This window comes from Carcharhinus amblyrhynchos, chromosome 24, assembly GCF_965287045.1.
Source record: "Carcharhinus amblyrhynchos chromosome 24, sCarAmb.v2.hapA, whole genome shotgun sequence".
Classification (NCBI taxonomy): Eukaryota; Metazoa; Chordata; class Chondrichthyes; order Carcharhiniformes; family Carcharhinidae; genus Carcharhinus; species Carcharhinus amblyrhynchos.
Genome location: NC_137347.1, coordinates 22,360,323 through 22,384,342, shown reverse-complemented (window position 1 = coordinate 22,384,342; position 24,020 = coordinate 22,360,323). Strand labels below are relative to the sequence as shown.

Here is a 24,020-nt window from a genome sequence, read left to right as displayed (position 1 = left end):
TCTTCTTTCTATTCCGATCACATATAAATGTGTCATACAGTATTAAGAGAAATTTCTGTAAAGTTCGATTATTGTGAAATAGCAAAAAAAATAATAAAACACAGGAATTTTCACCAAATAAATTAGCCATACAAAATTATCTTGGGACTCACATTCGAAGCACTGTGGCAGGTAGTACATGGAAGCCTACACCTGCATCATGGTAACCAACAAAGCACCAGATAACAGGACCTGCAACTTCTGAGGCCGTATCTGCCCTCTCAGGAGGACACAAAAAACTCAAGGTGCTTTCCAAAGAGGCAGGAGGTTCTCCCAGACTTAACTGATATCTATCCCTCAACCTACATCACAAACAAAAACTATTCATCTCAGTACAGTTTGTGGAACTTGCGATGCTGAAGCTGACTGTCACGTTTCCTACATTACAACTGTGGCCACAGTTCCAAGAGCATCACTGGGGGGGCGGGGGGAAGCTGTATCCCAAGTCTGGGAATAGGCAGTACTTAAATGAAGCTCTCCTTCACCTTCCTCTTCTGAGCAGAGGCTTAAAAAAAAGTGACACAGTTGTACAAGTAAAATCAATATTAAACAATGGAAACTTCCCAATCCAAATTTTCAAAAATTTCCCACTTTAAGAGCAAAACTTCCAGCATAAATGTGGTAAGCTTTTTGTAATAAATCTAAAGTTTCTAAGAAAAATTAATTGTACTTATACTCTAAAACAATGTTTTTCTTCACATCACGTTTTATGTATACAAGTTGATCACCCTTCATCTCTGTTAATCCTTCTGTTACTTTACATTGATAGTTTGGCTCATTATTCCCAAGCGTCTCCTCAAATTGAAGTCCATTTAAATAAAGCGACTGTTCAGGACCGTATGAAATAAAATGACATTATTTTTACTAGGTAATTGTATTTATCATTGATGAGTAAGAAGCATTGAAATTTCTTTGCTGACTTTGCTCAAGATGAAAAAAAGTTTAAAAACATCCAGGTTGGCACATAATCTACTATGACTGGGCTCACTAGACAAAAAGACTACAGTTCAAATTCAGCTCACTACACAGAGCTCAGAGTGAGACAAACATATTAAGTAAAGAAATTTTATATATACCCTTATTTTGACTATTAGAAATTTACTAACTCAACAAAAGAAAATGGCAGGTGAATAAGATTTTCAGGGAAAAAAAACTACAGTCATGTTCAACGCAAAATTATTCTACTCTCACTATGAAGTAGCAGCTATTGCGTCTTTTAGGTGTAGCATGAGCCATGACACTGAAAAGCCAGAAAGATATGAAAGACTTCTAGTTAATTAAAACATATGTTGTGCATTTGAGTCAGTTGTGGCTTTGAGTTATCCAGGACTTGAGCAGGATGACTGTACCACTGCAGGTGCCATGGAGCATTAAACCAAGGACCCACTTATTCTCTCAAGTGAATATTAGAGAAAAAAAGTCACATGACACTAATTTGAAAAAGGGCAGATATTGTGTCCCCAGTGTCCTTATTCCTGCTTATCCCGCAATCAACATCGCTAAAACAGATTATCTGATTGTCTCGTTGCTGGTTGTGGGAGTTTGCTGTGTGCAAAATGGCTGCTGCATTTCCTACATTACTGCAGTGACTACACTTTAAGAAGTATTTTATTGTCACCGAGTGCTTGAACAGCTTTACTGTTGTCATGAGAAAAGCTACATTAGTAAACTTCTCTGCTTCGTTTTATTTACACTGTGATTGTCAACAGTCCAAAAAACACCGTCGCTGTTGAAATAGAGCCCAAACCAATACAGTTTGGAACATAATGTGCAAGGGAAACTTGTGGGTTGACCTTATTCATCTTTTTAGTGGATGTAATTTTGCCCACAGCTAGGATCAGGATGGAGAGCTTCGCATGACAGGATCTGTCAAATGAATTACATGATTGGAAATGAAGTTCCATTTCATTTCATTTCTTATGACAAGCCTTCAGCGTGCTCTGTAAATATCAAAGCACTCTCTCACAGTCTTCAATGATTAGAATTTTAGCTTTACTGTTAACTAATTAACCATCTATGACAAATTGCACTATATTCTGTAACCATCAAGGAAGGCCAAAGTACTTTTTCAAATCATTTGACTCCTGAATACCATTGAAATCTTAGGGCAAGTTAGTTTAAAAAGGTACGTCAAATGATGCTGTTTTGATGCAGTTTTAACCTTAGGGATCTGACTCACTCTACTTGTAGCTTGACAATATATAAACCACATTTCACCATGTTTACTCCCAACAATTATACAAATACATTTATGTGTCTACATTGTGGTATAATCAGTAATTGAACCATCTACCGTTAGAGGAATTATCATAATGAAAACTGGATACAAGGTCAACAAAAAGGAGGAAAACTTTAAATTATATTCTAAGTAAGTATTTATGCAACTTTACTTTAATTTAGCCCGTTCCTCCAAAACATGTTTTATGGAATCAATATGGAGGGCATATTCCCTCTCACTCCTTTACACTGAGAGTTTCCAGTAAAAGGTATAATTTCAGGCTTGCACATATCAATTTCCATTTACTCCTAATTTTGCTGGAGCTGGTTATTAATATGTTTAATTTGCTTACCGTTTTTCTTCTAAGAAGTGAAGGGTCGGGGAAACATCTAATAACCATCTGGTACACGAGATTTGACATAGTATTGTAGGATTTTTGTAGGATTTAAGCATAAACAAGCTCTGCTACACAAGCATGCTACCTTTTGGGCTCCTTACAACTTTTCTTATGATCCTCAGTAATTCACAGCACAAATGCCATCAAAGTACTGTATCAATTCCTCATTAACTGACTACTTAACAAGATGAATTAAGTAAGAGTTAAGCTTCAGCCATTTTTACACTTGTATTGCAGTTGGCTGGAAGACACTTAATCAAATAGCAAACCAGAAAGAGATTACCACCATGGATGATCCACATTATGTTGCAAGTTTCAGTTTTTTTTATACTTAAGAATGCACTCTTTCATGTTTCCTCACACTACAGATGATAGTGGAAGAAGTGAAAGTCTGAAGGAAACCAAAAATGATAAACTTTGAGTTCCAACTTTCTGTAAATTCAAAGGTTGAACATTTTGATAATGCAGCATCTTGCACTCATATAGCATTTAGATAATAAACACCCCAATGTAATTTACTAATTGTTCAAGTCAAATATAATGTTCATTATTTCCTAAATATGCACATTGTACTTGCATTTAAATGCCGAGCATAACTCCCAAAGACTTTCTCTGGAGCAATGAACCTTGCCCTTGAAAACTATTCACATTATTAGTTTCCTTTTTAAAAAGGTGACCTACAATACGGTACTGTGCATCTCTGGAAACTTTTGAAAATGCTATGCATAGTCAAGTTTTTAAGTTAAATATTACTACATAAAATGCTCATCATCAGTTCATAATCATTTGCAGAATAGTCTATCCAACAGTGTTAGCTAAAGACATCTACAATGAATTGTTAGTTACTCAATAAACTCCATATGGATAATTCATTTTACATGATTAATTGGTGAAACAGAGTTTATACAACATGGCTACATGAAAAAACATTCCTTCAGATTTTCCATGCATCGACTAAACTATAAACACTAAAACATTTCCCATTCTAAAATCTATTTTAGCCACCAACTGTTAAATCCAAATAGAAATTTTACACAATTTTATGCAGATTTGATTAAAGAAGTTAAAAATGTTACAAACATGATTCTGAAACCCTGAAAGAGTTAATTAATTCTCTCATGTCAGCTTGCCTCAGTTGTCGCAGTCTCACTTCAGCCAGGAAGTTGCAGATTCATACCCATTCCAGAGTATGAGTAACTGGTTTAACCTGATCCTGTAGTCCAAGATTGAAGGAACACTATCAGCAGAAATGTCAACCATTTGGCAAGACCCTACACCAAGATTCTTCTGTTCAACGTACAAGAAGATGGCAGTTCTTTGTGCTGGTCAGCCTTTACCTCTGAACCAGCACTGCCATTTGTGTGCAAATTAGCAACTGCATTATAACACTTTACTTATAAAGCACTTTTGGATATCGTATGGAAATGAAAAGCACTATAAAAATGCAAGTTTTTTTTAAAAAAATCTCCAACATGAAAAGCATGTTATTGCAAATATTGCAAAAAATCTTTGACCATTCAAGTGATCACACCGATCCTATCATACCTCGTAGCACAACTGAATAACGCTTATTGCTCATCACTGTTTAAGACTTAAAACTACAATCAACTGAACCGATGTGACAATACTTGTATAAAGTCAGGTAAATGATCAGAGCAGATTTCCCAACTCCAAGTGCTTATTCGGCTGCTACCAACTTCCAGAATATTCATCGACCATATGGTAAATGTAGACTGAGGAACAACGGGTTAATGCCAGTGAAATCTCTGCTTCAGCTGGAGTGCGTGAGAAAAATATTGCTGGGCAACGAATATGAAAACAAATAAAACGCATCGGGCACCTGCCGCTCGGGCTCCACAGACGCCTGGTCAGGATGAGTGTCACCGGAACAATATCCGGCTGTCAAGCTTACACTCTGGCACACATCACTGTTGTTTATTGCCCCCGGCGATGCCGATGCTGCAGTAACCGGCTCTCTGAGTCTCTGTCCAGATCTCTCCCTCACTCTTGTCCCTGGTTTTCCTTCCTCGGTCACCTGGTTGTTGCAATCCTATCGCCCCCCCGTCCCCCCACATCTCTATATTCCTTACTCCCGACTTCTCCTTAATCGCCCTCGATCTCTCTGTCCCATGGCTCACCTTGTCTCTCACCCTCTTATCAATTATCCCTTCCTCTTTCTATCTGGTCAGCTATCCCTCTCTCGCATCCCTTCCTCTCTATTCCCCTCTCTCCTACTGTCTAATATTCCTTCCTTCCTCTTTATCTCCCTCTTATTTATGTTCTCATTCGTACCTCGTGTCCTATCCCCTCTCTCGCCTTCTCCCGTTTCCTCTCCCCACTCTCCTTACCTAGTTATCCTCTCTCCCTATCTCTCTGTCTCTGTCTATCCTCTCTGCCCTCCCTCCATCACTCTGTCTATCCTCTCTGCCCCCCCCCTCTCTGTCTATCCTCTCTGCCCTCCCTCCCTCTCTTTGTCTATCCTCTGCCCTCCCTCCATCACTCTCTGTCTATCCTCTCTGTCCCCCTCTCTGTCTATCCTCTCTGCCCCCCTCTGTCTATCCTCTCTGCCCCCGTCTCTCTCTGTCTGTCCTCTCTGCCCCCCTCTCTCTCTGTCTATCCTCTCCCTCCCCCCTCTCTTTCAATCCTCTCTCTCCCCCCTTTCTGTCAATCCTCCCTCTCCCCCCTCTCTGTCAATCCTCTCTCTCCCCCTCTCTCTGTCAATCCTCTCTCTCCCCCCCCGCTGTCAATCCTCTCTCTCCCCCTCTCTCTGTCAATCCTCTCTCTCCCCCCTCTCTCTGTCAATCCTCTCTCTCCCCCCTCTCTCTGTCAATCCTCTCTCTCCCCCCTCTCTCTGTCAATCCTCTCTCTCCCCCCTCTCTCTGTCAATCCTCTCTCTCCCCCCTCTCTCTGTCAATCCTCTCTCTCCTCCCTGTCTGTCAATCCTCTCTCCCCCCTCTCTCTGTCAATCCTCTCTCCCCCCTCTCTGTCAATCCTCTCTCTCTCCCCCCTCTCTCTGTCAATCCTCTCTCTCTCCCCCCTCTCTGTCAATCCTCTCTCTCTCCCCCCTCTCTGTCAATCCTCTCTCTCTCCCCCTCTCTCTGTCAATCCTCTCTCCCCCCTCTCTCTGTCAATCCTCTCTCTCTGTCAATCCTCTCTCTCTCCCCCCTCTCTGTCAATCCTCTCTCTCTCACCCCTCTCTCTGTCAATCCTCTCTCTCTCACCCCTCTCTCTGTCAATCCTCTCTCTCTCACCCCTCTCTCTGTCAATCCTCTCTCTCTCCCCCTCTCTCTGTCAATCCTCTCTCTCTCCCCCTCTCTCTGTCAATCCTCTCTCTCTCTCCCCCCTCTCTCTGTCAATCCTCTCTCTCTCCCCTCTCTCTGTCAATCCTCTCTCTCTGTCAATCCTCTCTCTCTCCCCCCTCTCTGTCAATCCTCTCTCTCTCACCCCTCTCTCTGTCAATCCTCTCTCTCTCCCCCCTCTCTCTGTCAATCCTCTCTCTCTCTCCCCCCTCTCTCTGTCAATCCTCTCTCTCTCCCCTCTCTCTGTCAATCCTCTCTCTCTGTCAATCCTCTCTCTCTCCCCTCTCTCTGTCAATCCTCTCTCTCCCCCCTCTCTCTGTCAATCCTCTCTCTCCCCCCTCTCTCTGTCAATCCTCTCTCCCCACTGTCTGTCAACCCTGTCTCTCCCCTCTCTTCGTCAATCCTCTCTCTCCCTTCTCTCTGTCAATCCTCTCTCTCTCCCCTCTGTCAATCCTGTCTCTCCCCTCTCTCTGTCAATCCTCTCTCTCCCCTCTCTCTGTCAATCCTCTCTCTCTCCCCTCTCTCTGTCAATCCTCTCTCTCCCCCCTCTCTCTGTCAATCCTCTCTCTCCCCCCTCTCTCTGTCAATCCTCTCTCCCCACTGTCTGTCAACCCTGTCTCTCCCCTCTCTTCGTCAATCCTCTCTCTCCCTTCTCTCTGTCAATCCTCTCTCTCTCCCCTCTGTCAATCCTGTCTCTCCCCTCTCTCTGTCAATCCTCTCTCTCCCCACTGTCTGTCAATCCTCTCTCTCCCCTCTCTCTGTCAATCCTCCCTCGCTCTCCCCTCCGATTCAGGATTCCAACTGGCATCGCCTCCAGCATCTCAAACACAAGCTCCGTCATTTCCGCTCAATGATCCTCACCGCCCCCCCCCCCCCGTAAACCCCGATTATAATTTATAAATAAATGGATCGGTGACGCCGATCAATACCCGACCAGACAGCGGGTCAGGGAAATACGTACCAACAGATCAGCTGGGAAACAGGTTCTCCTTGGCGCCTGAAACCCCCCATGAGGGCGAAATGTGTGCGCACACAAACAGGATCCGGAGGGACCGGGGACATTGGTTCCGGGAGGGAGGGTGAATAATTATTGCAACCAATTCAACACGAAAGGTTTGAACAGGACAGACGAAACAGACTTCAGTGTTGAGGGATTTAAAACAACAATACTCGCAGTTGCAGACGCGCTGGTGTTTAAGAACTAGTCATCGCCTGCGGCGCAGAGCAGCGCGCTCGGCTCGGGAGCTGGGCTGCGAATGTCAGACTGAACAGGACAGAACCGCAAGCTCAGCCCCCACGTGACTCCCCGCGGACCTCTCGCTCCCTATTGGTCCGCCCGCCGCCTAGCGACAGTTGCCGGGGGGATGGGTCGAGCTCTGATAGGTCGGGGGGAGTCGTGCGCCCGCCCACAGGAGGCGCTGATTGGCTGATGCTGCTGGGAGGCGGTCGGGGGGAGGTTAGAGTTCACTGTTCCCCGGATGTTGCTGCTGCGGCGCAAGGTGAGTGGCTGCTCCTGGTTCTGTTTTATTCTTATTTCGTTTGGTTGCCGGCGGCCGCGCGGTTCTCCCTGAGTGGGAGCGTTCCGAGCAGCTGTGCCGCTGTGTGGTCTACGATTTGCTGGCTTTTGCTTCAGCCTGGTTCAGCTGACTGTCCACCCTAGTGCCGCTTCCCTGGAGGTCTTTCTGAAGCCGCACTTGGGCCATTTGAGGTGGCTCAGGTGGAGACTGAAGGTTCTCTGTCACTGTTACAACCACATCGAATTCCACCCCCCCCCCCCCCCCCGCTTCTCCACACACACACACCATTATCCTCACAATCAAATCAGCCGCTCCTTCCTTTCTGCTTCGTAGAATCCCTCTAATAGCGAAGGAGGCCATTCGGCCCATCGAGCCCGTACTGACAACAATCCCACCCAGGCCCTATTCGCGTAACCCCACACATTTACTCTACTAATCCCCCTGGCACTGGGGTGCCATTCAGCCTGACCAATCAACCTAACCCGCATATCTTTGGGCTGTGGGTGGAAACCAGAGTGTCTGGAAGAAACACAAGCAGACATTGGGTGGGTGGGTGGGTGGGGGACATACAAACGCAACACAGTCGCTCAAGATTAGAAATGAACTTAGGTCCCTGATGCTGTGAGGCAGCAGTGCCAAACACTGTGTCACTGTGCTGTCTGTGGAATCTTGCTGTGTACAGGATTGCTCCTGGAAAACGGTGAGCATTACCCATCAAAATAACCAATGGTTTCTAAAGTACTTTTAGGTAGTATATTAAGAAAAAGTTAGAATCTGTGCAGTGTGGAAGGAGACCATTCAGCCTATTGAGTCTGCACTGACTCTGACAGTGTGTCTTACCCGGGCCCACCCCCTGTAACCCCACACATTTCCCATGGCTACCCCCACCCCTTACAAATCTTTGGACTGTGGGGTGGAAACTGGAGCACCAGGAGGAAACTGACACAGATGGGGAGAACATAGAACTCCACACAGACACCCAAAGCTGGAATTGAACCTGTGTTCCTGGTGCTGTGAGGCAGCAGTGATCATCACTGCTGCCAGGTTGTTCTTTCATTTTAAACTTTTGTGGTTGGCTCCCTAGCCCCCAACAGTTCAAAGTCATGAATATACCATAGTGTGGTATATCTTGCAACATAGGTGATCAAAAAAACTTGCAGAATTATGGAACCTTGGAGATAGAAATCACAATTGTTTTTAAGAACATAAGAAATAGGAGCAGGAGTAGGCCATCTAGCCCTTCGAGCCTGCCCCGCCATTCAATAAGATCATGGCTGATCTGTCGTGGCTCAGTTCCACTTTCCCGCCCTCTCCCCATAACCCTTAATCCCTTCTCTTATCAAAAACCCATCAACCCGCTTCTTAAAAATATTTAGCGAGGCAGCCTCCACCACTTCAACGGGCAGAGAATTCCAGAGATTCACCACCCTTTGAGTGAAGAAGTTCCTCCTCAACTCCGTTCTAAACCGCCTCCCCTTTATCTTGAGGCTGTGCCCCCTAGTCCTACTGTCTTTTTTGAGCGGGAAGAGTCTCTCCACCTCTATCCTATCCATCCCATTCATCATCTTGATGTAATTTGGGGATTAAATTTGGAATTTCTTGCATGGGAGATCTTTTATTTAACTTCTACCAATGTTGGGAAAAGATGCTTTGTTACAACATGTGTTTTCATCAGGTGAAAGTGGTTGAATATTTCGTATAAAATTAAATTATTGATAGCATCATGCTTATCAGCCTTAGCAAGGAAAAGTTATTTATGTTGGAAACAGTTTATATTAATTTATTATCTAATCTCTAGGTTAAACGCCTGACCAAAATCCAGCACTCTGCTGGTGTAAATATTTTTTTGGCAGTGTTTGAATTTTGGTGGTCTAGTCCAGTTTCTAAGGAGCAGTGGGATGTGGGTCAATTTTGCAGCACTTTGTGATTGGATATGACTGTCATAGAAAGTGTTACAACTGTTGAATTTCTTTTTGAAATTGGGGCAGTGAAAGCTTTACTCTCTATCTGATCCCCGTGCCTGAAATGGGAAGCATTCCATTCTTCAGCAGCTACCTTAACTTGCATTTATCTACCACTTGCCAAAATGCTTCAGAAGAGTGTTACAAAACTAGAGATTGACACTAAGCCACATTAGATGCGATTCAGTCAGATGACCGAAGATTTGGTCAAACAGGTATATTTTAAGAATGGTTTTAAATGCCACGAGGGAGATGGAGAGGTTTAGGAAAGAAATGTCAGAGCTTAAGACCTAAACAGCTACAGGCACAGTCATCTATGATGGAGTAATTATAATCTGGGAGGCACAAAAGGCCAGAATTCGAGGACTGCAATGATCCAGCAGGGCTGGAGGTTATAGAGATTAAGAGGATGTGAATTTTAAAAACGACGCATTATGGGATGAGAACCAATGCAGGTCATAATTTGATATTGATGGATAAATAGGATTTGGGTTGAGGTAGAATATGAGCAGTAGAGATGTGGACAAGGGTGAAGGTGGAACACTCGCCAGGGGAACATTGAAAAACTCAAGTTGGGCAACAAGGGCATAAATGAGGATTTCAGCTTCAGATGAGCTGAGGCAGGGGCAGAGTGGAAGAGTCAGTCCTGTTGATGGAAAGGATGCATGGCCGGAAGCTTATCGTGGTGTCAGATATGAAAACAAGACTGTAAATAGTCCTGTTCCATTTCAGAGTTACTGGGTGAAAGATAGAATCAGTGGCTCAGAACTGGAGTTTGCTACTGGAGATAAATAGCATCCCTCACTTTTCTGCAAGTATTGCTAGAGTACTGTTGCAAATGCACAAAATTCCACAAAGGGAGATCTATTTCTTCTTTATGACATTGTTGGAGAATTTATTTATTCATCAGTTAGATGTATGTTTCACTTGTGTAAGTTTGCATTAGATTAGGTTCCCACTCAAAAACATTTGTGTTTGGGGGACAGTTTTTGGACACTTTTTAAATGTTTATTTGTTATTAATCAATTTGTTTTTGAAGATTGCTTCTCTAATTAATTTTTATACCTGCTAATGGTACCTTTATATGAATTGAAATGTTTATAAATCTCACACATCAGTGTGAACTTGCATGTTCTCCCCGTGTCTGTGTGCATTTTCTCCAGGTGTTCCAGTTTTCTGCCACAGTCCAAAGGTGTGCAGATTAGGTGGATTAGCCATTGCTAAATTATCCCTTCTAGTCAAAGGGACTAGCTCGGGTAAATCCATGGGATTATGGGGATAGGCGTGGGTGGGATTGTGGCTCGATGCAGATTCAATAGGCCGAACGGCCTCCTGTATTGTAAGATTCTATGATTGTAGCTGAATTGATGTTTTGGTTATTTATCACTATTGTCTTACCCAGATATGAAAGCATTTAGCTTTTGACAAAGAATTGGTGTTGGGTGCAATTATGTCATTCTTGTGCTTACTCAAGTATTTCTAAATGTTTTTGCCAAGTTGTAAAAATCTATTTCTATTTGCAAAGCCTGGATAATTTTCTGTTAAAACTCACCATTTTATTGAAATCTGCTCAGAATTTGTTCACTATTTTATTGTAGTTGGGATTGCACGAATGGCATCAAATTCAGAAAATCCATGTGGGACTGAAGATGGGGCAAGGAACAAAGCACTCGAGCAATGTCTCCAGGTTCTGCAAGATGCAAAAAATGATAGTGAGCAGTTTGCAGCTCTTTTACTGGTAAGAACATTTTAATATTCTGGTCTAATACAAATATATTGTTTTTGTTTCTCTGTTCAAACTAAAAGTAACAGTCTGAGTATTTTACACCCAAGTTTCCCAGTGTATTGAAATAACTTTACATTTCAACTTATCAAATTAAAGCATTTATTTTGCCTGCTGTGAATTACCACTTCATTAAGCAGTTAATTTCTCATATTTTCAATTTATTTGAATAATATTTAGTGCAATCCTGGCTGAGGGAAGAATAACTGAAATTGGGATATGTTTTTTTAAAAATAAAAGCTTCCATTTTAAATGAACATTACTGGCTGCTGCAGTAACTTTAGTATGCTGTTGAGCCAACTTTAAGCCATCACGATTAAAGCTGAAAATCTTCATCTTTAGTAGTTGTACATTTCTGAGTGTTTTATACTTGGTGTTGATCACCAATATAAAATAAGAACAAAGGAAAAGGAGCAGAGCTTTCAGTCATCGGGTTCACCCTGTTGTTTATTTACACCATACTTGATCTGTATTTTAACTCTTATCTTCCTGTCTTGGTTCTATAATCCTGAAAACTCTTGACTAACAAGTGTCTCTCCGCTTCTGTTTTGAGTAAGTCATGACGCTCATTTGGAGAGTTGGTGCAGTTACGATGGGCCAAATGACCTCCTCCAGCACCATAATTCTGTCATTCTGTTTTGAAATTTTAAATTGATTTGGCCTCAGTAGCCGTTGGGGAAGAGAGCTTTCGTTATGTTCCCTATGTGTGTCCTAGATTTCCACTACTCCCTATGTGAAACAGTGCTTCAATAAAACAAAGGCTTGTGCTTAGCTGGCAGATTTATTTGGTGAAGACATGTAAGTGCCTATGGGGGGGAGAAAATTACAGTGCAAAATGTTCCTCCTGAGATTTGAGTTGAGCAGATGGTTGTGATTTAAAAAAAAAGTATTGTGTTCTCTAACAACATTGGTGAGCACACAAGTGAATAAAAATAATTTTAATTTGAGTTTCAAGTGGATGAGTTAGTATAGCCGTGATGTGGAGATGCCGACATTGGACTGGGGTAAACACAGTAAGAAGTCTCACAACACCAGGTTAAAGTCCAACAGATTTATTTGGTAGCAAACGCTACTAGCTTGGTAGACAAGTTCAGCACACATGAGGATGGCCTCAACCAGGATCTTGAGTTCATGTCACAGTATCTGTTATTCCCACGACTTGCCTGGACATGCAAAATCTCACTAACTGTCCTGTCTGGAGACAATACACATCTCTTTAACCTGTGCTTAATGCTCTCTCCACTCACATTGTCTACCTTTAAGACTTGATTAGTTGTAAAGATTCACATTCCAATCATTATTCTGTAAATTGAATTTGTGTCTTTAGATGCCCTGTTTGTGAACAGAACTTCCACTGATCCGATGAAGGAGCAGTGCTCTGAAAGCTACTGGCATTTGCTACCAAATAAACCTGTTGAACTTTAACCTTGTGTTGTGAGACTTCTTACTTCATATAACCAGTCAGGGACTTGCATTTCTATACCTTACCCGCAAGAGATTATTGACAAAACTGAAAGCAAACAGACTTAGAGAGAACTTCATGATACTGAATGATAATTGGTTGGATACTAGTAGTCAGAATGTATGGAAATTGAAAATTCTAATTAGGGTCTCCACTTTTTACCATAACAATCATTGACATGGATGAAGGAATGGAGAGTCCCATGTTTGCGGAAGATACTATATTAAAGAGCACAATAAATTGTATACATGGGAACAAGAAGTTGCAAAGGGACATGGACAGATTAAGTTCTAAGCAAATCTGTAGCTGTCTGAAGTGTGAGGACATCTACTTTGGATCCAGCATGGACAAGTCTGAATATTTTCTTGATGAGAAACCAGTAACTATAGATGATCAAAGGGATTTGGTTGTATGTGCACAAATCACTGAAGCTTAATGCACAAGTATGGAAGTAATTTGAAGTTAATGGATTTTTGTCCTTTCTTTCAAGAGGCCCAAGTGGGGAAAGTTATTCTATTTGTACAGAGAGTTGGTTAGATCCCATCAAGAGTGCACGCAATTTTGGACACAACCTTTCTGAGGCATGTTAGCCTTGCAGGAGGTCAATGCAGGTTCACTAGAATAAAACGGGGATTTAAAAGATTAAATTATGAAACCAGGTTATTTAGGAATATAGTATTTATCGTGGACATGTTGATGGGCTTGTAAGTCAGAGGTCTGGACGAGTGATCCAGAAAAGGCAAATTCAAATCAGAATTTGTACTGAGACCTCAACTATATTAATGACATGAGGCAGATTGTTGGCTGCAATGTGAAGATCAGTGGGAAAGCAAGTCGTGAAGAGCATAAAAAGAGTCTGCAAACAGAGAGGGACTGCAGGATTCTACAGTGTAGAGCAATCGTAAGTACACGATGCACAAAAGGTTAGCATGCAGCTATAGCAAGTAATTAGGAAGGCAAATAGAATATTCGCCTTTATTGCAAAGGGTATGGAGTATAAAAGTAGGGAAGATTTGATACAAATGTATAGATTATTATTGAGACTACGCTTAAAATAGGGTGAATGTTTTTGCTCTCCTTACTTTGGAGGGATATACTCGTGTTGGAAATGATTCAGAGAAAGTTCATATGACTGATTCCTGGGGTGAAGAGGTTGGTTCTCTTTCTGAGGAAAGGTTGAAATGTTGAAAAGGTTTATATTCATTGGCGTTCAGAACAAATGAGGTAGATCTGATTGAAACGTGTGGTTCTGAGGTGGTTCGACAGAGTAGATGTCCAATTAAGTTGGTTCCAATTTAAGATGAAGATGAGAAAGATTTTTTTTGAGGATCGCTAATCTTTGGAATTAACTTTCCCAGCAGGCAGTGGAGACTGAGTCACTGAATCTGTTTGAGACTGAGTTAGAAAAAGAATATTAGTAAAGGACTCGAGGGTAACTCAACCAGGAAAATGGAGTTAAGGTGACAATCAGATTGACCATGTTCTTATGAAATAGCAGAAAAGGTCTGATGGGCTGATTGGCCTACACCTGCTATTTCTTATCAGGGAGCGATAACGCAACATTAATATCACTGGACCAATAATCCAGAGATCCAGGTTAATGCTCCAACATGGCAGCTATGGAATTTAAATTCAATTAATAAATCTGGAACATAAAGCTATTGTAACCATGACAGGTATCATTGATTGTCATAAAACCCCATCTGGTTCACTAGTACCCTTGCCTGTTCTGGCCCACGTGTTACTCCAGACCCATAGCAATGTGGTTGCATTTTAACTGCTCTGTGAAATGGCTGATAAAGCCTCTCAATTCAAGGGCAACAAATGCTAGCCTTGCCAGCGACACCCATCCACCCCATGAAAGAATAAAGAATTAACCTTATGATTTGTATTCCATTTGGGAAAAAAAAACAGAGAAAAGAAACACTATCATTGAACTGATTAGACAATTGAAAGACTCTTCCTGACAGTTTTGTGCAGGATCATTCACAGTGTTTGACAATGCATTGAATTAAATGTGTTTCTTTTAGGTGACCAAGGTGGTGAAGGCAGGTGAAATTGATGCGGGAACCCGTCGACGGATATTTGATGCAATTGGATTCTCTTTCCCAAACCGGCTTCTTATTACCAAGGAGTCACCACATGGCTGTCCCAGCCAAATTTTCCGAGCTCTCGGCATTACTCTGCTTGCATGTTTTTCCACAAATCCAGAATTAGTTACTCACCCACAAATCCTCAACAAAATCCCTATTTTTAATGAAATTATTAGCTCAGAAGTAGACTCTGGAGCAGATGTTGTCACCTTCACACCAATGATCGATGACTGTTACCAATGTCTCCATGCGATTTCTGCCCATCCTCAGGGTCAGAAACATCTAGTAACTCAAGGAACAGTGTCAGCATTATGCCAGGCTTATCTAAGCCAAAATCATGGCCATGAGCAGGCACTGTGTCTTCTTGTCACTCTCCTGAATGCAATGGAAAACATGTGTTGGAAAACTTGTAAGCTCGATCTTTTGAAGGTACTGATCAAGCTCAGTGAACAGTTTGCTACAGAAGAAGATAACCGCAAATTTAACTTGTGTAACGTGTTGCAGCATTTTCTGCCTGCTGTACCTATCCTAACTGACGACCCGTCTCTCACTGGGTGCTTAAAGAACTTTCACACTGGTCTCTTCAGCATTCTCAGCAGCAAACTGAGTATCTCACAACGGGACCCAGCACTGAAACTTGCCGGCCTATTATTGACTGTCTATGGTTCAGACTGGATACTGGCAGAAAATCCCGAAACAAGTAGTAAATTTCTGGCACTGATGGTGAATCTGGCCTGTGTGGAAGTTCGGATTTGTTTGGAAGACCCAGACCTGGATGCAGCTAACTCTAAGCCAGATGTCATCACAGCATGTTACAGTATCATTGAGTTTGGGATGATGGTTTGTGTACTTGGGGATAAAGTCTGTCTAACAGAAGCTGAAAGTAACCAATTAGTACAGATAATGGTGGAGGCTTTTGGAGCAGTCATTGGCTATTTTAAGCAGGTGAAGTATGGAAATGTGACTATCATTGGAATAATTTACTGTATTTGTAAGTTGTATTTTCTTATAACCACATTTGTCAAAAGTGCAAATTATGACTTTAAGGGCATTCAAATGGTCAGTGGATAGGCATATGGGTAACGTTGGAATAGTTTAGGTTAGAGGGTCATTAGATTGGTTCCACTGGTCGGCGCAACATCGAGGGCCGAAGGGCCTGTACTGCGCTGTGATGTTCTATGTTCTATGATTGCTTTGGTTTTGAATCTTCGCACTCAAACATTCACTAATGTTCAGGCTATTATTTTCCCCTTTGATCTAGCTCATTCAATGTTGCTCACAGTGGGAAACTTGGGATAGTGGGTTGAAGTAAAGTTGATTTATTAGTTACAATTAGGGGTTATGTTAATACTGCAATGAAATTGCTGCAAAATTAGCCTAGTTGCCATAGTCCAGTGCCTGTTTGGGTCAATGCACCTAACCAGCACGTCTTTCAGAATGTGGGAGGAAACCGGATCACCTGGAGGAAACCCATGCAGACACAGGAAGAACGTGCAAACTCTGCACAGACAGTAACCCAAGCTAGGAATTGAACCCGGGGCCCTGACACTGTGAAGCAGCAGTGCTAACCATTGTGCTACCCTGCCATCCTAATGGGGTGAATGTAATCATATATTTATGTCAGAATAACGTAGTTCAGGGGTCTCTTATATTTGATTAGTGTAATGCAGGCCCTTAACCATTTCATGAATGCAGTGCAAATAATGCATTTCCCACATTCAATATTTTGTGTTATGGTCTGTAGTGGATGTGGACTTGAAACAGTGCCTGTCTCACCTCCAAAAGTATATTTTGCATGGTGGAAATTCTTATTGCTGTTGTTTGAAGTTTATCATTTCTTAGAACTATCAGGCTGTCACACACTGCTGTTATGTTTTCACAACAGATCATAAATCCTTGATCTCAGCCAGATTGGGGTGGGGTGAGGGAGTTGGTTCCCAGCTGTGCTATTATATTTGATAACTGCTTGAGAAAGTTCAGAAATGATCAAACCACAGATTCAGTTGGAACAGTGTGCAGTACACTTGGTGCAGTCCAGTTGGCCATAATTGATCTAGAGAAAGTAACCAAGAAAAGTAGACAGCAAGTGCCAGAGGGGAAACTGAATTTCTATCAGATGAGTATGAAGGTTGCAGGCAGCCAGTGGTTGAAGGTTTACAAATGTTGTAAATATTTAAGACCTATTTTCCAAGCTCAGTCTTACCTCCTTGTTCTACAAGATTTTTTTAGGATTACAAAATGAATGGTGTTTAATCTTGTGTGAGTCAATTTATTCTTGTTCTGAGAAACAGTGGGTGCCATTTCACCAATTTATCTCCAATGATGCAGACCTCACTTGTTTATTGCAATCTGAGTGGTGAAGAAGGCATTCGGCATGCTTGGTTTCATTGGTCAGAACATTGAATGCAGGAGTTGGGATGTCTTGTTGAAGTTATACAAGACATTGGTAAGGCCACATTTGGAATACTGTGTACAGTTCTGATCACTCTATTATTGAATATTATTAAAGTAGAAAGAGTGCAGAAAAAAAAACTAGCATTCTACCTGGCCTTGATGGTTTGAGTTATAAGGAGAGGCTGGATAGACTGGGACTTCCTTCTCTGGGATGTAGAAGGCTGAGGGGTGATCTTGTAGAAGTCTATAAAATAATAAGGGACATAAATCAGCTAGATAGTCAACATCTTTTCCCAAAGGTAGGGGAGTTTAAAATTAGGAGGCATAGGTTTAAGATGCAAGAGGAGAGATACAGAGGGTCCAGAGAAGCAATTATTTCAGAGGGTGGTGAGTGTCTGGAACAAGCTGCCAGAGGTCGTAGTAGAGGCGAGTACAATTTTGTCTTTTAAAAAGCATTTAGACAGTTACACGGGTAAGATAGGTGTAGAGAAATGAGGGCAATTTGGCCTAGCTTAGTGGTTAAAAACAAAGGGACATTGTGGAAAAGTTGGGCAGAAGGGCTTGTTTCCATGCCGTAAACATCTTTGACTCTGACTTATGGTGTCGAAGCTTAGTTTCAATCTCTTACAGTACACATTGTTGCTGTGAAATTCTTTTATATATTTTAAAAAGCATATGTAATTCACCTTTGTTTACTCTTCCTATACTGTAGGTTACAGAGGAACAGCTGTGGAGCCCATTCCTATTCGCTTCAGTGCGGATTCTGGGCGCATGGATGGCTGAAGAAACTTATGCACTCAGACAGGAAATCTGTGACGTACTGCCTTTTCTGATTCATTATGCTCAGGTGTTGTTTGAATGTCCAATAAAATCTGATGACCTAGACAATCAAGTGAAAGGGCTATCACTGGCTGACAGCTCCGAGGCAACAACCTGGTCTAAAGATGCCTTGAGGTAAGAATGAAAATATGATACAGCATTAAATGGAGTCCATTTAATGATCACTAATATGGTGCATTGTAATATTAACCTCTCAACCTGATTGGGTGAGACCGTCTCTTCGGCTGATGTTCTACTTCTATCATTCAATGGCCAAACAAATCTCAGGTTTTTTTTGGTGGGGGGCAGCAATGTATAATTTGCCACAATTATCACAGCTATATCTTGCTAAAGTGACCTCGCTCCTCACAGACAAACTGTTAAATTATCACTGGCTGAATCAGTGAACACTTCCTAGGTGTTTTCCATTCCACGCTTCAGACTTTCTGTGCTCAGGAGATAGGGTTTTGAATATATGATCTGATTTGTTGCTGAAAAATTATGGCCATTCCATCTGTTGATAAATTTGGAGATCAGTCTGCAAAATTACCTCCTTTTTGGCTTTTCAGCATCATGATTATTACTAATGTTCATGTGAAATGCTTTAGTTGGCAGATTAATGAGGTTTGAAATTAAATGATGAAACAGTAGTGCAACTGTACCCATTAACCATGAAAGATCCACTAACTCAATTTTTAACTTAGTTATTGCTAAAATTGTGTTGAAGATTATATCTAGAAAGCTGTGTCTTGCAGTGTTTTACTAATGGTATGTCTCCACATATAGGTTCCTGTTACCTGGATTCTGTCACCTTTCAGCTGAGGACATCCCTCGGAGGATCTTAATTTCACATGGGTTTCATGTTCTGCTTCTTCGTTATTTTACACAACAGTGGGAGGTCTTCAGTTCTTCTCAAAATGCACTGATTTTGCCAGATGATGCAGAGATGAGTCTTCGAACGGCCTGTGGAATTTTTCTAAACCTTGTGGTAACAGAGCCTGCATTGATCAGGTATTCAGCACCCCACCCCCCAGTCAGGAGGTTTACAATATTTAGTGTATAATTGTTGGCAGGGGTTTGGGAAGCTAAAGGTGAATTTGGCTGAGACAAAATCAGAAATTGAAATGGAAGGCAGAAGGTTAGTGAATGAATTTGGAGGGAAAAAAACAGTGGTTAGAAAACAAAAGTTTAGCAGTGCTCAATGCCACATCCTTCAATGCAACAGGTAATTGCAGTTTATATACAAAATGTAAGCTGCAGCAAATTGTTGCTTTTCGGTCTGGTGTTGGAGTTGATCAAAATGAGCTTATTAAACTCCAGCAGCTGGAAAACTTCATGCAGAGGTCCAGTGCTGAAGCTACGTTTATAATTTTTTTCCATTTCATCCTGCTAAAGGCCCAGGTTCCGGGCCAGATTCCAGGATGGGCAACAGCAATGCTCCTGTGGCTGGACATATATTTTGAGTATGTTCTTCCTGTCCAGTGTCAGGGCAGAAACAAGCCAGGGAAATCAACCACTTTGACAATGCTGAGACAAAGTAAGAGATGGACTTGTTGGTACAGTGAATCATAGAATCCCGACAGTACAGAAGGAGGCCATTTGGCCCATCGAGTCTGTACTAACCACAATCCCACCCAGGTCCTATTCCCATAACCCCACATATTTATCCTGCTAATCCCCCGACACTAGGGTCAGTTTAGCATGGCCAATCAACCTAGCTCGCGCATCTTTGGACTGTGGGAGGAAAACGGAGCACCTGGAAGCAGGCACAAGGAAAAAGTGCAAACTTCACACAGACAGTAACCCAAGGCTGGAGTTGAACTGGGTCCCTAGTGCTGTGAGACAGTAGTGCTAACCACTGTGCCATCGTGCTGCCCATGGCACCATTTTGTTTTAATTACTCTGACCATTAATGCCCTGCCTATGATGCTGTTCGATGAAAGCACAGACACAGTTTATGAATATGTATCCTTAATTCCTCTCTGATATATCCGTTCCACTTCTCCAGAAGGCATGACTTTTTGCTGGGATGTAGTATGGTGTTCAAATTATTGTGGCACATGCATAAGTTTTACCAGTGACTGCTAGCAGATAATTCAATTGTGGGGCATTACACATGAGGCCCATCATCCCGTGCAAGTTCTTTTGTTTATCCTATTTGGTCAATGAGCATTAAGATTCAATTTGTATAGGACTGGAGTCATGTATTGGTTTGACCAAGTAAGGCAGGCAGATTCCTGCCTGAGGGGCAGCACGGTGTTTAGCACTGCTGCTTCACAGCTCCAGAAACTTGGATTTGATTCCCGGCTTGAGTCACTGTCTGTGTGGAGTTTGCACGTTTCCCTTGTGTCTGCGTGGGTTTCCTCTGGGTGCTCCAGTTTTCTCCCACAGTCCAAAGATGTGTGGGTTAGGTTGATTGGCCATGCTAAAATTGCCCGTTAGTGTCCTGAGATGCATAGGTTAGAGGGATTAGTGGGTAAATATGTAAAGATATGAGGGAAGGGCCTGGCTGGGATTGTGGTTGGTGCAGACTCAATGGGCCAAGTGGCCTCTTTCTGCACTGTAGGGTTTCTATGGTTCTGTGAGTTGATGGATCAATCCTGAGTCATTCCCAGGTGGTATGATTTGACAACTTGCAATGTTAATCTGCTGAGTTATCAGAAAGCTGAATATTGACAGTTTTGAAATTCATTATTAAAACTATTTACTCAGTGTTTCAATTTACTAAATGGTCAGGCATCTTTTTTCCTGTATCTAATATTCAACATCCATTTTCACAAATGAACTGCTGCTTACAGGCTGGCAATTTATTGATTTTTCCCTCAGGACCGAAAATGGTATTTAAAATAATTAAGCTGTTGAATGGGTTTCGCAATGATTCTTGGTGAGACCTGATATTTATTAAGGGTGGGGGGAGGTTCCTGCACTGTTTTAAGTTTTGCTTACCCTTGCCCTTTTTATCTGTTGCTGCAGGCAGGAAGAATGTTTCTCATCTTTACTTAGTTTGTTAATGGAATCCCTGCAGTCATTGCTTTATAGCCAACGTCACTTGATTCTTGCGGCTAACTTCACCACTCTGGGGCTGATGATGAGTCGCATACTTGCTGGCGCACCAGGTACAAAAAGTGAATTGTTTAACCTAACCATTCCTCCAACCTTAATCATCATCACGATCTCCAAGCACTGCATACAATGTAAAACCAGAAGAGTTGAGTAGTTTGTGAACAGAAGCTTATAGAACAAATAGTGCTGAGCATCTGTAAAAGTATAATGCTGGAGAAAAGAATAAATGGCTTGATATCAATTTGCATACAATGTTGGGGATAGCAGAGGTCATTTTGCAAGGGCAGAAGGAGTCTTTATAGGAGATATACTGGGACAGATGGGAACAGAATGATGAAAAAAGTGGTGTCACTGACATCAGCAGTGAAGGAGTTGGGTTTCATGGAGATGGATTAAATGAAGCTAGAAGGTTTGGAGTCTGGGCTGTCTTTGTAAGAGATTTGAAAAATTCAGGAAAGACCGTGAATGGAAATGTGAAGAGGATGTTAAGACAGACAAATGCATGTCCTCTATTTTGGAGGCCGAGAAGTTGTTCTCAGTTCAAAAGGAATCTTTTGGCATAAACTTGTAATGAAGGTTTTGTTGAATTTGTCTTCCAAGTTATATATTGAAAGTAATTTATTTTTTCTTTAGTGTTACAAGGAACCACAGTATCCAGGGGCTTTTTCCGAGGGGCGATTCACTTTCTATCCAAAGCACATACAACTCAGCTGGAGGAGGTTGTTGACCGAACGCAGATTGTGGTGACCGAGAGATACCACGAAGCTTGGGATCAAATCTCAGAGCTTTGGTTTCTGGGAATGCAGGCTTTCGGTAGTTGTATACCCTTACTGCCGTGGCTGCCACAAAGTGTAATTGAATCAGAATGGTTGAGTGACATTTTCGACTTGCTAAATAAGGCTTCACCCATGACAGTTGAGTTTGACATTATCGCTGCCTTCCAGTGTGTTTTAGCTGAACTGGCAAAGAACAGCAAACCATGTAAAGACATTATATTGCTGAATAATGGTGAGGAGAAAGCGAACCTGTATGGAATGTCAGCTTTGGAGCAATGTCTCTGTCAAAATTAGTGACTAGCCAACCTCATCCAACTGAAATGGCCAAGTAAGGCTTCCAGCGCAATAATCTGAAGATTCCTGGAGCTTGGTACTGCTTCCAGCAGGTGACAAGTTTTAATGCTGAAGAATTTTTTAAACCAGTTATATTTTGTTTTGAAACATTTAACGTTAGCAGATTAAAGTTGGAGCACTCAAATATTTTGATAAGTTGGGAGTTGCAGCAACTGCATCTCTGTATATTCTTGCAGCCAGGAAATCACTTGATTACCCGCTCTCGCTGGCACTCACTCACTTTTGCTCTTGGTTGCAAAAATCTTCTGGACAGGAGGTATTAAAATCCCGTCCACCTCCAGAAGATGTTTTGTAATCAGTAACATACCTTAAGAAAACAAATTGTTCACAAGAATTGTGAATCTGAAATAAATACAGGGCAAAGATTCCTTTTGATTTTTCACCTTGAGTTAACTGTGCACTGTATATTGGAATAATTTTCCAATCCAATGTCATTAGAAATATCCTGTTCCTTTCAGCTCTGGTGGCCCAAAATAAAAATCAATTTGGACAATATCAGTGCAATTCTTAGTAGAATCATAGATGTCATAGAATCATACAGTGCAGAAGGAGGCCATTCAACTCATCGAGTCTACACCGACCACAATTTCCCCCCTCCCCCCCAGGCCCTCTCCCCATAACCCTATGCATTTACCCTGGCTAGTCCTCCTGAGACTAAGAGGTAATTTAGCATGGCTGATCCATCTAACCCATACATCTTTGGACTGTGGGATAAAACCAGAGCATCCAGAGGAAACCCACACAGACATGGAGAGAATGTGCAAACTCCACACAGTCACCCAAGCCAGGAATCGAATCTGGGTCCCTGGCACTGAGGCAGCAGTGCTAACCACTGTGCTACCATGCTGTCCAATGAGAATGAATCCATAGAACAGAAGTCCCAGGATGTGGCATAATTTGTCTAAATCTGAATCGTCAGTCTGAACATATTTAAAAATGACATACGGATGCAGCACTGAAATGATGATATTCTGAGTTTGGGATCGAGCCATGTGGCTATGGCATGGACTATTAACTATCAGGCCACCTGAAACCTGACAATGAAAAGCAGAATGCTCTTTTGGACAAGCAGGGAGCAATCTACAAAATGAAAAAGGAACTGAAAGTAAGTCTTGATTGAACCTGAATGTTCAATCAAAATTCCTTTGGATGTATCAGCAGGTCTGGCAGCATCTGTGGAGATGTTTCAAATCCATATGAGTCTTGAGACAATGACTCTGAAGGAAGAGCCATTTGGACTCACTGTTAACTGTGTGTGTGTGTGTGTGTGTGTGTGTGTGTGTGTGTGTGTGTGTGTGTGTGTGTGTGTGTCTCTCTCTCTCTACAGTTGCTGCCAGGCCTGCTGAGTTTTTCCAGCATTTTCTGTTTTTATTTCAGATTTCCAACATCCACAGTATTTTGCTTTTGTTGAGATGTCTCACTTTCTTTGCAATTTTTTACTGCATAAAAATATCTTTCATTTTCCCTCAAATTCCCTGACATTGTGCAGGTGATAACAAACCTTCTATCCTTCATCCCCCAAAAATGATTTTTTTTAATGAATGATCATAGCTGTAATGACTTGTGGCTACTTCAGATAGAGCACACTCTGTCACATTTGGCATTATGCTGCTGCACAAGAATGTCAATGAGATAATGGAAAATATAGAGTTGTATGGGGAAGTAATGTTACAATTTTAGAACATACATACATATAGCTAATGTATTTATCTCCTCTTTTGGAAGAAGTCAGCTGCTGTGACACCCAGTCGAGATATTCAAAGGTTTTCCCACCTTCAGCAACTCACTGTTTCAGTTAGAATGGGTACCTCTTGCGAGTATGATACTGTGACTCAATTGCACTGG

The 24,020-nt window shown here is 41.9% G+C and overlaps 2 protein-coding genes across 4 annotated transcripts in view; one reads left to right on the top strand and one right to left on the bottom strand.

The window, feature by feature from the left end:
• Positions 1–7,210, bottom strand: part of LOC145358013 (dyslexia-associated protein KIAA0319-like protein) — an 88,750-nt gene extending 81,540 nt beyond the window's left edge. The window contains exon 1 of one of the 3 annotated variants that reach the window (XM_080211695.1): positions 6,915–7,210. The gene's annotated coding sequence lies outside the window, so the exon portion shown is untranslated. Of the gene's footprint in view, positions 1–4,282; positions 4,347–4,494; positions 4,679–6,914 lie in introns of those variants that run through there. The other 2 variants (XM_080211697.1, XM_080211696.1) reach the window with 2 other exon arrangements.
• Positions 7,211–7,382: 172 nt separating this feature from the next.
• ncdn (neurochondrin) lies at positions 7,383–22,575 on the top strand. Its single transcript, XM_080211465.1, has 7 exons — positions 7,383–7,452; positions 11,030–11,169; positions 14,707–15,714; positions 17,876–18,117; positions 18,769–18,993; positions 20,956–21,098; positions 21,679–22,575. The coding sequence occupies exons 1-7, from the start codon at positions 7,383–7,385 to the stop codon at positions 22,113–22,115; spliced, it is 2,265 nt and encodes a 754-aa protein (XP_080067591.1). The 3' UTR covers positions 22,116–22,575.
• The last annotated feature ends 1,445 nt before the right edge of the window (positions 22,576–24,020 follow it).

Bases quoted from the DNA above. Each gene is read 5' to 3' on its own strand.
- ncdn (XM_080211465.1), top strand. From the start codon at position 7,383: ATGCTGCTGGGAGGCGGTCGGGGGGAGGTTAGAGTTCACTGTTCCCCG. The intron at 11,170-14,706 runs GTAAGAACATTT...TGTTTCTTTTAG, and splicing joins AGTTTGCAGCTCTTTTACTG to GTGACCAAGGTGGTGAAGGC. The intron at 18,994-20,955 runs GTATTCAGCACC...CTGTTGCTGCAG, and splicing joins ACAGAGCCTGCATTGATCAG to GCAGGAAGAATGTTTCTCAT.